Below are 15,729 nucleotides of genomic sequence, written 5' to 3'. Positions count from 1 at the left end.
CAACTTTCACCTAATCGATCTCTTCTTGCAGTCCATCCTGTGTTGTGGCTATTCACCTGCTGGGATTCAATCTCTCAGCATCTGCCCCAGCGCTTTGGGTTTGTATGCAGTGCCATCGTGAGAAAATTGATTTTCACCTGGGCACGTTACCAGGTATCATAATTTCAACACCTTGACGTGCAATGAGCGGCTGAGCTTGGTGAGGCAGGATTTTCCGAAGAAAATCTACGACGGGACCATAGAGTCGCAAATTATTAGCCGCTGTCTCATGTCCTGCAAACATCAGGAGAAAAGAATACTTTTGATTTCGTCGTCAGCTGGCAATTCGGTCTCGACTAAGGTGAGCACAGAAGAAGAGGGATTTTGTACTGATTGAGGGCCAGTCTGCTATAAAGTTCATGAAAATCGAATTGAGCCCCCAGTGGAGCCCCGCAACAGAGCTGCGTTGGGGCTCTCCTCTTCTTTCTTTTCACCAGAAAACCTAGCATACTCAACATAGGTAGGTGGCGTGAGAAACTTGACTAGTCTGGTCTTTGATAGAGTTGTAAGAGGGTCCTCAGGTATCGCTCTGCCGCATTCATATCTTGCTTATTTGGACTATTCGCCTGAACTCCTTCCGTTTTCTTGACGCCGATGCCTGAATGAGCACATCGAGACTTATTGAATGATAATTCTCTGATCCTATGCTGGCGGTTTCTCCTTGCATCCAGAGACTGGCCGATGCGTCAGATGGGCCATACAAAATAAGGCCCAGACACTTTCGCGTACCTTATCTGAGAATGCAGCTGTATTTCATCGGGGAAGGCACTTCCAATCTCAGCCTTCTATTTAGGAATAGAAAAGTTAAATATTCTGAACTGATATTACCACATCACAAGGGAATGGTAAGAAGTACTTACAATAGCCATGTTCCTAAAATCATTGCTTACCTTTACTGAAGTTAGTAATCAGCAAGGCCTCATCTGGGCACCTGCAGCTCTGAGTCTCGATCTAGGGTTACATATCATTTAGGCTAAATACCCATGACTTCAGTTCGAAACTTGATGCGCGTACCTATTGTGTATTTCCGATGAATAATCCAACACCGCTCAGTGCGACTAAGGCAAACACTCCCCCTTACTCTTCGAAAATTGCATATTTCTCATTGAATGTCCAAATGTGCCTCGAAGATGCATAAAAGGGAACAGTTTCTGGACACTATCCGGTAACGTTGATGATAATAGCGATCGGGATGGTGTCCGACCCCGATGAGTCCCACATTTCAAGGTTTCTGGCCATACTATTTCTGGCCGTACTCGTATGCATTGATTCCGATGTTTATGCGGAGTTTTCTGTGGGGGAGCATACACCTCCAGCCCCGAAGATGTTACGTCTGGATTGCCATTAGAGGCGAGTTATCCTATTCGTTCTACTAAGCCAATTTTTTCGGGGCTGAGACCATCCGAGGATCAACCGGAGATCACACAATAAATTGCGTCTTTGACTGCTTCAACTACAAACGAAGAATCGTGAAGGTATGTATAGGATTTCCCAAAGCTAGTGCAGAATGCTTAGCCCGGGCCATGTTTACTGTGATGAAGGCCGCTCAGCCTGCAAGAGCTGTAGCCAGAGAGAAGAGCCTTGCGTGTACAGGATCCTGGCCCGCATACTTTTGTCGAGAGATCGACAGGATCGACGGGATTAATGAAAGACCCCTCTTCTGAGACCGCTGACTAGAGGCAAGAAGGTTGGACAAATCCATACTATGCGTGAGTTATGTATGACCTCGGAATCTCCGAGTGATATAAATGAAATGACGTTTTGAAGAAAAAGTTATTTTGAAGGGACCTCGGAAGCTAGACATAACGCGGGGAAACTTCAAGTTGGTATAAAGCCAGCCTTCGCAGAATCTAGCCTCCCATGGAAACTTCACGCCCTCAGGCTCATTGCGTTGCACACGATGCGGGCTGCATTTTCACTATTTTTCCTGGCTTGGCAAATCTTTGGGATTAGCCTTGCCCTCCTTTCTACATCAACGTCCGCTAAGAAAGACATTTCCTCAGTGCCTCAGCTCCAAAATAACATCACCACCGCTAGTCTACAAGATATAGTGACCTGGGATGAGAAATCTCTCTTTGTCCGCGGTGAGCGTGTAATAATCCTGTCTGGGGAATTCCATCCTTTCCGTCTCCCATCGCCTGGACTTTGGCTCGATGTGTTCCAAAAGATTCGCGCTCTTGGTTTCTCCGGCGTCTCATTTTATGTGGACTGGGCACTGGTCGAAGGCGAGCCCGGGCACATCCGTCCCTTTGGAGTGTTTGCACTGGAGCAGTTCTTCGATGCTGCACAGGAAGCTGGAATCTACCTCATCGCCCGCTCCGGCCCATATATCAATGCAGAGGTCTCGGGAGGAGGCTTCCCAGGATGGCTAGGGCGCCTGGATGGTCAATTGAAGCGGACAGATCCAGCCTATCTCGCGGCCATCACCCCTTATATAGCCGCCATAGGCAAGATCATGGCACAGGCCCAGATCACCAATGGTGGCTCTATCATTCTCTTGCAGCCTGAGAATGAGTATACCTTGTGCGTGTTCGAAGATGGATATACGCAAATGAATAACATGACTATCACCTCTGTTGATAGCTCGTGTTTGGAGAAAGAATATATGGCTTACGTCGAGCATCAATACCGTCAGGCAGGCGTGGTAGTGCCTTTCATTTTCAATGATGCATATCCTGAGGGCAACTTTGCCCCCGGCTCCGGCACTGGAGCCGTCGACATCTACAGCTTTGACGCTTATCCTCTAGGATGGAGTACAGCACGTAAGTTCTCCCTCTTCTAAAAGAAGAAACATTTCATTATGCACACGTGACTGCTTTTCGGCTACTGACCTGCCCCTAGCTACGAATTCGTCGGACTGGTCGGCAATGACTAGTCCTCTACTCATGTATAATTACACTGTGCATCTGGCCGAAAGCCCAACTACCCCGTTCTCCATATCCGAATTCCAAGGCGGAGCACCTGACTCCTGGTAGGTTTTAATCATTTTTCTTACCCCAAATGAAGTGTTTGCTAAATCCTAGAAGGGGTGGAGTAGGGGCAGCTGCCTCGGCTGCTTTTATTGGGTCTGAGTTTGAACGGGTGTTTTATAAGCTCAACTACGGCTACCGGGTTGCAATCCAAAGTCTCTACATGGTAACCTCCTCAATTCCATCTATCAACTCTCAGGTAAATCTGATAACTGACTTTGCTTCGTCACAAACAGATATTCGGTGGTACCAACTGGGGCAACTTGGGATATCCAGGAGGATACAGCTCGTATGATGTGGGCGCGGCTATCTCCGAAGATCGGCAGGTGATTCGGGAGAAGTACAGCGAGCTGAAGCTACAGGCGGGATTTCTCCAAGCATCCTCCGCTACATACCTTACCTCACAACCGGACAATGGTAGTTACGGGGTCTGCACTGACAGTACGACTTTGGCGACCACCCGGTTGACCTCTAACGCTACAAGCTTCTATATTGTCCGACATGGGGAATTGCCAGATGAAAGCACGGTCTTATACAGGCTAAACATTGCTACCTCGATTGGAAATGTCAGTGTACCTCAGTTGGGAGGAAATCTCAGCCTTCATGGACGCGACTCGAAAATCCATGTGGCAGACTACGATGTGGGTGGCATCAACCTGATCTACTCCTCAGCCGAAGTCTTCTCTTGGAAGAAATCAGGCTTGAAATCAGTTCTGGTTTTATACGGAGGGGAAGATGAGACGCATGAGTTTGCAATCCCGCGAGAATTGGGAAAGCCCTCCACCATCGAAGGAACTGGTCTGGATATTGACTCGGCGGCCTCCTCTCACGCCATTGTCATCAAGTGGTCTGTCGAACCAGAGCGTCGGGTAGTTCATTTTGGGGAGCAGCTTGAGGTTCATCTTCTATGGCGCAACGAGGCATACAAGTACTGGGTTTTAGATCTTCCCATCTCGGGCTCCCTCCAGCGCCACGCCTCTTCTTTACGTTCCAATAGTTCGGTGATCGTGAAGGCGGGCTACCTCCTCAGGACGGCAGACGTTGTGGGCGAGACACTGAAGTTGGTGGGCGATCTCAATATTACCACCGAGCTTGAAATTATAGCCGCTCCTCCTAACATCAATGTGGTCACATTCAATGGGAAGCATGTAGAAACCAAGCGGACCGCCGGACGGTTGACTGGGAGCCTTATATTCAATCCCCCCCTCGGTTTCTATGCCCAGTTTGAATGATCAACGCTGGCATTATATCGACTCACTTCCAGAGGTCCAGGCCAACTACAACGATCAGAAGTGGACCGTCTGCAATCACACCCACTCTACAAATCCCCGGAATCTGACAACCCCTTTCTCCCTTTATGCGACTGACTATGGGTACCATTCCGGCTCGCTCCACTACCGGGGTCATTTCATCGCCAATGGGTCCGAGAACGCGTTGTATCTTCTGACAGAGGGTGGTTATGGTTACGGCCACTCGGTTTGGCTGAACGACACGCACCTAGGCTCGTGGCCGGGCACCTCGACCGAGATGTTCCACAACCAAACTCTAAGTCTCCCCCACGGGGGCCTGCAGTCCGGCACTCCCTACATAATCACCGTCCTCGTTGATCACATGGGATACGACGAGAGTTTTCCCGCCAACGCATCCTTCCTGAAAGATCCGCGGGGACTGGTGGATTACAGCCTCAACGGCCGAGCCAAGGAAGCCGTCAAATGGAAGATCACTGGAAACCTTGGAGGAGAACAATACTTCGATCACAGTCGGGGTCCTTTGAACGAGGGCGCCTCATTTGCTGAGCGCCAAGGTTATCATCTCCCAGGCGCGCCACTCCTTCAAGAGTTTACTTCCTCTCTCGCTCCAACAAAGATCCCCATCCACCAGCCTGGGTTAGGCTTCTGGGCCACTTATTTCAACCTCAGTCTTCCCGCAGACTATGACATTCCCACCAGTGTCGTCTTATCCAACACAACCATTCTCTCCAATGGCACCGATACATCGCTCTCTAGGCCGGCGCGCTTCCGCTGTGTGCTCTTCGTCAACGGGTGGCAATTTGGCAAGTATGTGAATCACATTGGGCCGCAATCTCACTTTCCCATTCCTGAGGGGATCCTTAACCACAATGGTATCAACTACCTGGCATTGGCCGTCTGGTCACAGGACACGGAGTCCTTCCAACTCGCGGGGTTGAAGCTGCAGGCTGAAGCTGTCGTCCTGCGTGGATACGAGAAACCTAGTTTGGTACCAGCGCAGTCGTTTACTCCACGTAAATCCAGCTACTAGGGATAGCTTAATGAGCTTATTCAGTCTTACACCTAATATATGAGCGATGACATCGGTAAGTGGGCAGCACCGTCTTTTCCAACCTTTAGTCTACTATGTAAATGGAACGTCCCAGGAATGATGAGACCGGTGTCAGTTATGTTAAGCTCCATGAGCCTCACTAGCATGAAACAATATGAGTACCAGTCTGGATTACTCCAGGTAAAAAATATTTATTCATAATAAGCTATTGATAGTAGCAGTAGTACACCTGGGCAGAGTTGGCAAAATTGGTTCCCCGATCTCCCTCGCTGTCTGGATTATTTTTCGAACAACGTATGGACACAGACCTAAGACGGCTTTTCCCAGGTGCCCTAAATCCTTGGCTGCTGGTGGCCACCTCAACCTTTATAAGGTGAATTAAACTAAGCAAGGTTATAGTCCTGAATGATCTTCTCTGCGCATGTTGAGCCAGTAACATAAGCCACAGCCTGAACGTGAGCATTGACCAAGACAGGAACAACACCCATATCAGCGATACGCAGATTTTCAATACCGATTAATTTAAAGTCAGGATCCACAACAGCATCAGCGTCACCCTTCTTGCCCATCTTCACTGTTCCAGTCATATGCCAGCTGGAAGAAATGTTCTGGCGCCAGTACTCAAGTAGCACTTCGTCGGATTCGTCCTTAGGCATTGCCATCTCGGCAATATTATCCTTTGTGTATGCTTCATGCTTGGCCACACGGAATGAATCACGAAGAGCCTCAATTGCAAGTCGACGGTCGAATGGATGAGCCAGGAACTTCGGGTTGAAGAGAAGCGGAGCGTCGGGGTCAGAAGATTGGAGAGTCACCTCACCACGGGTCTGTGCATTGAACAAGAAGACGAGCATGCAAGAATAGTTCAGAGCCTCGGATGGGAAGTCAGGAATAAACCAGTGGATAGGGAAGTGAGTGATGATCTCGTAGTGTGGGATGGTTTCCTGAAGGAGATATTTTTGTTCATCTTCAGGAAGATCCTTGAACTCAGGCCAGGAGCTCAGCTTCTCGGTCAGTTTGAACCAGCCAATACCCAATTCACAGGAGAATTTCGCCCAAGGCCCAGTTCCGTCCTCTTGCCACTGCTTGAACGCGGCATCCATGGCGGCCTTATCGCCATAGAAGGCTTTTCGGTCTGTGCTGGTGTCTGAGCGGGAGTTTACCATGGGAACGAAGCAGTGGTCACGAAGGCCTTGCCCGATAGCAGGAACGTCATGGACGACATCGATGTTGTGTTGTTGCAGTTGGATGGCAGGGCCGATACCCGAGTGCATAAGAATGCGAGGGTCGTTGAGCGATCCAGCGGAGAGGATCACTTCCTTAGAAGCATAGTCTATACGAAAAATGTTAGCATCGTCAAAATCATCCTCAGACATCCCATCTAGGAACAAGGCTAGATGAGCTCACATTTAGTGCCATTCGACTCAACACCCACGGCCTTCTTTCCTTCCAAAAGAACCCGCTGCACTGGTGAGCCAGTAACAATCTTCAAATTATTCTTGTTGTCGCCCTTCAAGAAATCTTCTGAGGTAGAGCGCAAGCCATTATAAGCTGAGTTAATCAAAATAGACATTCCAATCGGGTTGCCAGAGTTGTGATCCGGGTTCAAGGGAAATCCCGCCTGCTCAAAGACATCCAATAACTCTGGAAGATCTCTCTCCCACTCGCGTGCAAATCCAACATGCAATGGACCATCGCTACCGTGATCCTCGAGCTTCGGAGCAGCATACTTCTTATCCATACCCTCGGGGATCTCTCCATGAAAGGTTTCCAACGCCTTCAGTCGTCGCTGAATGTTCTTCCATGAGAAGCTGTCATCGCCTGCAATGCGCGCCCATTCTTCATAATCATCGCGTGCGCCAACACTGTACACACCGAAGTTGATCGCACTTGATCCGCCCATGCACCGACCGCGACTATAGTCGATCTCCCGGTCATTACAGTCTGGTTGCGGGGTGGTTTTGTAACCCCAGTTCATGTCTTGGTTCTGGAATGTGATCCATCGTTGCCCGTCCACACGGAGGTTACGATCTTCTTTACTGTCACCTGCTTCCAGAAGCAGAACACTAGGCTTGGCGGTGGAATTGGCCAATTTCGCAGCGAGAACACTACCGGCGGGACCACCTATATCCGAATCACCAGTCAGCCATCAGCAATATTTTATTCATGTTGCACCAGATTTCCCAATTTTTGGGCATTTCTCGTATTGAGAGTCTGGAGGTTGAGATATCCAAAGCCAAGAACCTTATCAACATGACTATCGAAAGGCTATACGCTACTCACTTCCAACAACAATAAAATCAAATGTCGACATTTTGGGTGGATAGTGGGGTTCTTCGGAGTTGAAACAAAAAGACCTTCAAGTTGAACGTGAGTGGATTGACCAGCAACTTCAAAAACAACTATTCAGTCAAAGGATGTGACAGAAGATATAGCATTTCTCAATCCCACTACTCATGCAATATTCTGTCGGAAAAACACCGGCCTCGACCGTTAGAAAGTCTACCCCTCTCCGTGCCCCTGAATTTGGCCCCCGAACTCAAGATTGCCAACCCTCTCAATGGATGAACAACGTTTACTCTTCTCCTATTCTGCGTGTTCAACCCCACAGCGCCACCGCCGGAACTTGAGACGGCTACTCTTGGCGGACTGGCGCCACATCCACAGCCCCAGTAGAGATGGTTCATTCATTGGTGGGTCTACAAGTTGAGTCTCCATAAGACCGAAGCGGGAGGTTGACTTGGTCGATCTTTGCACGAAAATTCCCCTGGAATTACTCCGAGAGAAGTCAGACGGGACGATTGAGTTACAAATAACTCCAACAGAGGATTGTGAGAGGTCGACAGGGATAAATAAACATCAGTCTTAGCATGAACGTTAACCTAATAACAAGCCCATTATCGGTCCGAAACAATGGTAACAATGGATTGTCTCAAATGCAGCTAAAACGAGCCGGTCGTTAGAACAGTCTGGCTTACGTAGATCCCTGACCGGACGGAATGCTCCGTCTGCCAGGCGGTTCTTAAAATTAAAAATGGGTACGATTTTTCTACTAGGCCCGCCGACGATCTTTTGCTTACCGACAAGGAGGGTCGACGATGATGATTTCCTTTTCTGGGTTTGGAGTCTTACTTTAATACCCAGCGGCTCCCTGTCGCTCATTTTCAATCTGCCCTTTGCATTTCGAGGTATAGATCCTATGCAAAAATGACCAACAACGTTGAGTCATGGACCCTGTTATCTTTGGCTCTGGCAGTGATTATTGTGCGAATTGCAGTACGATGTAAACTCGTGGGGCTAAGCAACTTCCAATTGGATGACTACCTCATGCCACTAGCTGGTGTAAGTTGATCCTTTGCATAACAATGGGTAGATGCAAGATTGTGCATACTGACATAACATGCCATGTTGGAATAGCTTGTCTTTGTTGCAGAAACAGTAGCGGCATATCTTGTCGTTGCCGATTACGGAGGACTGACAAATAGCTACATGACGGATGAAGAGCGAGCTACGCTTGACCCAAAATCCACTGAGTGGGCCAATCGAGTTGCTGGATCTAAAATTCAAGTTGCAGGATGGTCTCTATATGTGACTATTCTCTGGCTGGTAAAATTCAGTTTAACTGTTTTCTACTCACGATTGACGTACGTTCCATACCCAGTTCATTGACGATAAGAATGGAAATTCTAAAAGTTCTTCCAGAACCGGTCTTCAAGGTCTTGCAACTCGAGTTCGCATAGCCTATATCATTCTTGGAGTGACTTATGCTGCAACAGAGCTATCTCTTCTACTATCATGCCAGCCCTTTCATGCATTCTGGCAAATCAACCCCAATCCTGGAAGTAAGTGCTAATGGGCCCTCAAAATCCGGACTTCATAACTAACCTAGTTCTTTCCAGTCGTTTGCCAAGCGACTCACTCTCCAGTATACGTTCTGGTAGTGGTGATCCTTAATATCCTTACTGATGTTTATCTTCTATCTATTCCGCTACCTCTCCTCTGGAAAGTGAACATCAGCTTGAAGCGGAAAATCCCACTGATGGCTCTCTTCTCGGGCGCCGCATTCGTGATCGCAGCTGGTATCATCCGAGCTGTTACTATCGGCACTGTGAGTAGCACCATGAATGAAAAGCCTCCTACAGTTATAAATACAGATTGACTAACATAAATCTGCAGGCTGGTATGGACGGCGCCGCTGCCGGCTCAAAATGGGCCTGTCGTGAGACATTTGTCTCAATAGTCGTATCAAATCTACCCATCATTCAACCTCTTATCCGTAAAGCATTCAAGAAGATCGGATTATCACAGCTCTTCAGCTCCTCAGGAAAGCAATCAGGACAAACATACCCGCTTTCCAGCAGAGGCTTAACCAATATGACCAATCGCGGCGACCGCGATGCAAAGAAAAGCAAAGCAAGCTCTGCAGCACCGCACACTATGCAAGTGTCTGCATGGGGAAGTGATGAGCATATTCTTGCTGAGCCCGACTCTTCATCAAAGGATATCACCGTTGTTTCGGAGACCTTTGTTCGGAGTGAGGTATGGGCTGGTGAGCCGGAGCCTGCTGTCCCTTCGACGACTTCGACGACACCCCCGAAAGAGTGGTCTAGTCGATTCTCAACTCATTAATAAAATGCATGGAGGGACTATGAGGCTTTGGATTCTGGTGTTTATGGAGGTTTTTATGGACTGGGTGTTACTCAAAAGGCTGGTGGTTTCTGTTCCTCGTGACCAGTATATGGATGGTCTCTGAGGATGTATCAATATGGCTGTACTATTCTAATGATCAAATATTTTCTTATGTCCAAATATTATCAATAATTCTTTCAAACCTTTGCACAATTAGACCTTCCTCTCTACTCCGTACTACCTACTGGACTCACTAGTATTGAGTGAGAAGCTGTTATCAATGCCGGAAGTAATTACCAGTAGTAGTAGCTGATCGACCTCACATGGCCGTTGGAATTTCCGACCGCGGGAGGGTCCACAGCCCTGGAGAAAGGATTGACAGGGGCATTACAGGAGCAAGTATCTGCAGTGAAAATCGCCAATCGTTCTATAGAAACCGTTGTGGTTCTCCTATATCTGATGGAAATTCCACGAGGACTCCAACTTGAAAGAGGCTACTGATCGATAATAGCATGAATATTTCTTAAATCCCCCTTGGCAGACGCACGAGAAGTGTTGTGTATTTCTCGTGCTGTGTATCAGGAGAGTCTTCCGGATCCGTATAGAAGCTAAACACACCTGCAGCTAATGGCCAACCATCTTGAAGATGTCAGAGATGAGAAGAAATTGCGATAATGCACAAATCATAACGCCCACGTAGTTTATTTCGGCATGAACGCAAATTCCCCACCATCGTTTAATATGAAATTCTCTGAAGAATAGAGCACACTGACAGTGGACACGTTCACAGAACCCCATCGACTCGAATCCATCACCGGTATTGAGAAGGTGTGGGTTTATCGGATATCCACATCCTACTGAACAGTGAAGACTCTCCTTTCATTGCGCCCCACTTGGTTGAGACAGAGAAACTTGAAAGCATGCAATCTAGCGTCGAATGAAGCTTTGACCAGGTCTCCAGGCAGCGATAAGAGGGATTAACCCGCCAGAGCTAATTTAACACGTTGTTCATCCTGTTGGAATCCCGGGATGATCGAGTACAGGGAATCTCCACCGTCGTCGCATGTGGCTTGTCAAGACTGAGCATAACTCCAAAATCAGTTTCATTGAGAGAAGATCTCCTGCTTTCCGAAAAAACCCACTGCCATAATGTAGCAAGGATATCATGCCGATCAGCCGGGGACCGGGGAGAAGGTGGTCCCCGGAGATTGGTAGACACTCCGTTGTCAGCATTTACTAAAGGCATCTGGCTGCACATGCCAGCAGCAAACAGAAATATCTGCCGGAGGGACCGGGAGGGACCAGTTCGCCAGTGGGTACGGATAGAACGTCGCCGTTGATCTCCACTGTGGCCACCAAGTGGGTTACGAACCCGCCTCAGAGATTAGATGTTTCCTGGTGACTCTTTAAGTCAGTATGGCAACCTGACACGGAGCCATTTAATTTGTGAACTGATGATCAAAGCAACATGCCTCGAGTTGGGATCGAATTGAATGAGCTAGGAGAGGGGACGACTCCCTCAAGCCTAGGTTGCCAATTGTTGAATTGGCCTGTGCTCCTTAGAGCGTAGTAGAAGGTGGATTCAAATAGGACATGCGGCTGTCGATCGCTAACGATGGCAAAGTGATTTTTTTTCTGAAATAGAGGACGTTGACAGCACTCCCAAAATCTTCTTGGTCATTTCCTCCTGGCCACGCACGTGCGGAAATTAAAAAATGGGGTTTCTATCATTTTCGATGTTTGAAACCGATCATCCCCTGAAACTCAGAACTCGTGAGTAGTAATACTATATTAATAAGATGGAAATGCTTCTTTACCTCCAGTATGCATGAGGTGGCTTTATGATGAAGTGAAATACAAGACTGGCGATTCATTTGAAAGCTCGGGTGCTCGAGCTGGAGAGTAGATACAAGTAGGAAAGGATTGGAAGTTTACAGACTCCAGTGTCTTCAGGACTGAGCGCTTTTGCGCGCTGATCCTACTTCCCAAACCTCGCGTTGCCAGATCATTTAATTGACTCCTTGCGATCCATCGCTCCATTCCAGCATATCCAAAGCTCCAGTCGGGGTCTCATTCTTCGTCCACATTGTCTCCCGCCTCTGGGAAATCTTCAGTGTCTATCTTTGCCTCTAGAAGTGCTTTCTGGGCGCAGATGATGTGTGTGGAAGGAAATTCAATTCTTGTGGGCTCATCCTCACCAATACCGGGATACTCTCCATCAAGATCTAGAATCACCCAGCCTTCCGAGATTATGTGTTCAATGTCACGAAATCCCACTTCTCAAAAGACCTCTCGCCGCACAACCTTGACCAATGTTGAAAAATCGTGAACATTGAATATCCAATGATGTCTTCGTCGGCAATGTTGGCATAGCTCACAAGGGGACGAGAAACCGTGGTATGGACATTAGGATCATGTGGCTTAATCTCCTTCAGATGACGCTTCCGCACGATCTGAGAGGGAAAGTTCCAGCGCCAGGCGTAATTTGCAGGGGAACATTGTAACTTTGTGGTAATTTGCGCCATGGGCTGTGTAACTTTCCTCTCCAAGCTTCCAATTTCTCCAACCTCGAGGTCATCTTCGCTGAAACCCGCAACCTTTAATATCTCGGTAATTCGATTCACAGCAAGTTTGCAGTTCATAGAGAGGTGCTCAGTGTGTCCATCGAATGTTGATATCGCTTCGCATGTGTCCGATCTCCAAATAGCGATGGACTCTGGGCCTACAGAGCAATCTATTAGCAAAACTCAAATGAATTCATTTCCAAGGGCTTGGGCTAGTACTTCTCTTGCGCTTGAACGATTCAATTGCTCTTTCTATTTTTTCGAGATATTCGCGCTCCTGTGGCGATGCCCCTGTCAAGATCGGGCTGAAGAGAACTTTCCATATAATGCTCGATATCGCAAACATGAGGAATTCCAGAGGGATCAAAGGAATGATTTCCGGGAATCTCGCTTCATCCAGGCTTGGAGCCTCCAGTTTGACCAAGTATTGATTAACTGCTTGCCAGTTCTGCGAGAATTGTTTGCAAGGCGGTAGCCAACACACCCAGCTCGTAATCACCTGGCGAAGGTAATTGAGATCACTTGCAATCTTCACTTGATCAATCGTTGGTCGCTTTTGAAGAGAGCGGATTTTGGCCGCGAATTCTAAGTTTTGTGTTCCGAGCTGGTCGTTCTTCCAGTTCATCCAGGGCTCTCTCTGTTCCGAAGAGATATTCTTGGGAGGTTCTTCGTGCGTTTCATACCATGATCGATATCCCACAGCTCCTCGCTAGCATCGATGGTCGGAGATTTGATGGTTATCGAATCTTGAATTGGAGGCGGTGCATCATCCGGCTGTCTTAAAGACACCAGCATTGTTGCCATGATGGCGGATGTAATCTGCGAAGGTAGTCAGCGATATTTTATCCCATGGACGACGAAAGCCGGTTATGGACCATTTCCGATCATGAATATGGGAGATGAGAAGGAAGGAAGGAGTGATGAAATCCTGGAATGACAGGTGCCAAATTAGTTCAGCTCGAATTTGGGAAGCAGAAAAAGGAAAAGTCCGCACTTGTAAGAGTGAGATATGGAAGGGCAGAAGAAGAGTGAGAGAAGTTTTTAATTTCCGCAGCCAACAACTCAGCACTTTTACTTTCAAAAAGTTTTCAGTCAGAGAAACCTGACACAGTCCTGCTCTCACCTCCGCCTCACACTTGAATAACCCACCTTCGAATCACCTTGAATATTTCTGGAAATTAATAATTTCCCTTGCACCCTGCACATACTTCTTACATCCATGGACATTTCTGCCACATACAAGCCAGGCGTCTCATACCGACTCTCGATAGTATAAATAGACTGAATTGGCTATCGCACATTTCTTTCCTTCTTTCCTTCTTCAACTTACGGTTCCACTGATTCCTCATCATGGCTCATCCTCCTAGACAGAAAATCAACGTTTCCATTGACTTTGGTACGACCTATTCAGCTGTGGCACGGCTTGATACTACAAAGGTTAGTACTCCGTACAACTACGCTGGAACTAAATTCATTCCATTCAAGTTCAACTCCATCGAAGGGAATCAACCTATTGTCACGGACCTGATTTACTATTCTAACGCCAAAGACAAGGTCTTCATGAACTTCCATATGTACGAGGCTAGAACTAGTTTCGGACTGGAGCCACATTTATATCCCCGCGATAGTAAGTCATCATATGCGTTTGTTTCTGATCCGCTGAAATGCCAGTGTGATTTCATGTATGCTAATTCATTATCAGAAATGAAAGTGCACGCGACTATTTCTGCCCACTTCGATTTGAAGGCTGCTCGCCGCCATAGCTTTAAGCTATTCCGCAAGAAAGGAGACTGTGACGCAATACCGTACCAGCTCGTGGCAAAGTATTTTCCCACTCATTGTGAGTACTTTCTACGGTGCTGTGGCCAGACATCGGACATTGTGACAGCATTCCATACTTAGTGAATAAAATCATCTGATTCAATTTGTATAGCTATGTAGTAGAGAAAAGGCGATTGATTAAAAGGCAGCAGCCTTGAAATCATTTATCACATAACCTATTTTCACAGATTTGATGGTCTTTTCCGATACCAAAGATCAGGTATTCATGAACTTCTACATCTACGAGGCTAAAACCAGTCTCGGACTAGAACCGCATTTCTACCCCCGTGATAGTAAGTCATCACATACGCTTGTTTCCCATCTGCTGAAATGTGATTTCATTCATGCTAATTTATTATCAGAAATGAAAGTGCACGCGCATATTTCTGCCCGCTTCAATTTGAAACCTGCCCGCCGCTTTAGCTTCAGGTCATTCCGCAAGAAGGGAGCCTGTTACGCGATACCAGCTTGTGGCAACGTATTTTCCTACTTATTGTGAGTACTTTGTACGGTGATGTGGCCAGACATCAAAAGTTTTTACGACGTTCCATTTTTTGTGAATAAAATCATCTGATTCAACGGTATAACTATGCACTAAAGACGGAGTCAATTAAGAAGTAGCAGCTTCGAAATCATTTACTGCTTATGTTGGAATGGGCTCAGCCGCGGACCCACCTTGTAGCCCTTGGGAAAATTCTGCAAAGCACAAAAAAAAAATAGAAACAAAAAAGAAATAGGCCCGAACCCGGGATCGAACCGGGGACCTCGCGCAATTATGCTTTGGGTGAACCCTAAGCGCGAATCATACCACTAGACCATCCGGGCTATTAATATCAGGAACTGAAATCCTGCTTATACAATCCAAGTCGCGAGCTAAATCAAAACCTGGGTAGATCATGGACCCATGGTCACCACTCTGGACTCATTCTCAGGATCAATATGGTTGAAAGACCACCTAGGTACTGTTTCATACCGTTTCTTATAGGTGATCTTTCCCATCATTCCTTGCCATGCTTATAAGATGGCCACCTGGGCAGTGAGCAAGATCTACGATATATAGTACATCTCTGATTCTTTTCTACTGAAACCTTCAATGTTAGAATGGCGATTCTCTTTATTCGCACTTCAGAACTCGCAGTCTACTAGTATGTAGTCTGAGAACAATATGATCGGCATTTTTCTTATTCCAGCCTCCCAATATCTCTAACTACTTCAGGTTTCACATGAATCTTCGATACCTCAAGTGCTTCAAATATTGAATTGATCACTCACACAACCTCGGAAAGTCAAGCAAAGGTTCATCACATACCCATGAGACCAATTCACAATTTTCTCCTTTTCTTTTGTTGAATCAATGAGGCCAAACTTCGCAATAATCAGTATTTAGTGAATCACAGAGTCTAGCG

At 47.1% G+C, this 15,729-nt stretch overlaps 5 protein-coding genes across 5 annotated transcripts; 3 read left to right on the top strand and 2 right to left on the bottom strand.

Annotated features, from left to right (window-relative positions):
• Nucleotides 1-1,939: 1,939 nt before the first annotated feature.
• Nucleotides 1,940-5,288, top strand: N7483_005964 (glycoside hydrolase family 35 protein; the record flags this gene model as incomplete). Its single annotated transcript, XM_057089401.1, has 5 exons — nt 1,940-2,801; nt 2,881-3,010; nt 3,066-3,174; nt 3,245-4,182; nt 4,232-5,288. 5 exons carry the CDS (start codon nt 1,940-1,942, stop codon nt 5,286-5,288), a joined length of 3,096 nt encoding a protein of 1,031 aa, XP_056949230.1.
• Nucleotides 5,289-5,692: 404 nt separating this feature from the next.
• N7483_005963 (GMC family oxidoreductase) lies at nt 5,693-7,623 on the bottom strand (the record flags this gene model as incomplete). Its single annotated transcript, XM_057089400.1, has 3 exons — nt 5,693-6,642; nt 6,717-7,433; nt 7,593-7,623. The coding sequence occupies 3 exons, from the start codon at nt 7,621-7,623 to the stop codon at nt 5,693-5,695; spliced, it is 1,698 nt and encodes a 565-aa protein (XP_056949229.1).
• Nucleotides 7,624-8,516: 893 nt separating this feature from the next.
• N7483_005962 (uncharacterized protein) lies at nt 8,517-9,938 on the top strand (the record flags this gene model as incomplete). The annotated part of the gene is made up of 5 exons (XM_057089399.1): nt 8,517-8,651; nt 8,727-8,953; nt 9,012-9,151; nt 9,209-9,417; nt 9,486-9,938. The coding sequence occupies 5 exons, from the start codon at nt 8,517-8,519 to the stop codon at nt 9,936-9,938; spliced, it is 1,164 nt and encodes a 387-aa protein (XP_056949228.1).
• A 2,249-nt stretch (nt 9,939-12,187) lies between these two features.
• N7483_005961 (uncharacterized protein) lies at nt 12,188-13,306 on the bottom strand (the record flags this gene model as incomplete). Its single annotated transcript, XM_057089398.1, is given in 3 exon segments — nt 12,188-12,672; nt 12,722-13,168; nt 13,186-13,306. The coding sequence occupies 3 exon segments, from the start codon at nt 13,304-13,306 to the stop codon at nt 12,188-12,190; spliced, it is 1,053 nt and encodes a 350-aa protein (XP_056949227.1).
• Nucleotides 13,307-13,852: 546 nt separating this feature from the next.
• Nucleotides 13,853-14,404, top strand: N7483_005960 (uncharacterized protein; the record flags this gene model as incomplete). The annotated part of the gene is made up of 1 exon (XM_057089397.1): nt 13,853-14,404. The coding sequence occupies one exon, from the start codon at nt 13,853-13,855 to the stop codon at nt 14,402-14,404; it is 552 nt and encodes a 183-aa protein (XP_056949226.1).
• Nucleotides 14,405-15,729: the final 1,325 nt, after the last annotated feature.

Source organism: Penicillium malachiteum (assembly GCF_028827825.1).
Source record: "Penicillium malachiteum strain IBT 17515 chromosome Unknown utg000002l:1.0-8849297.0:1.0-8852440.0, whole genome shotgun sequence".
Lineage (NCBI taxonomy): Eukaryota > Fungi > Ascomycota > Eurotiomycetes > Eurotiales > Aspergillaceae > Penicillium > Penicillium malachiteum.
Note: the sequence above shows the minus strand (reverse complement) of the source record. Positions and strands in the feature narration are given on the sequence as shown.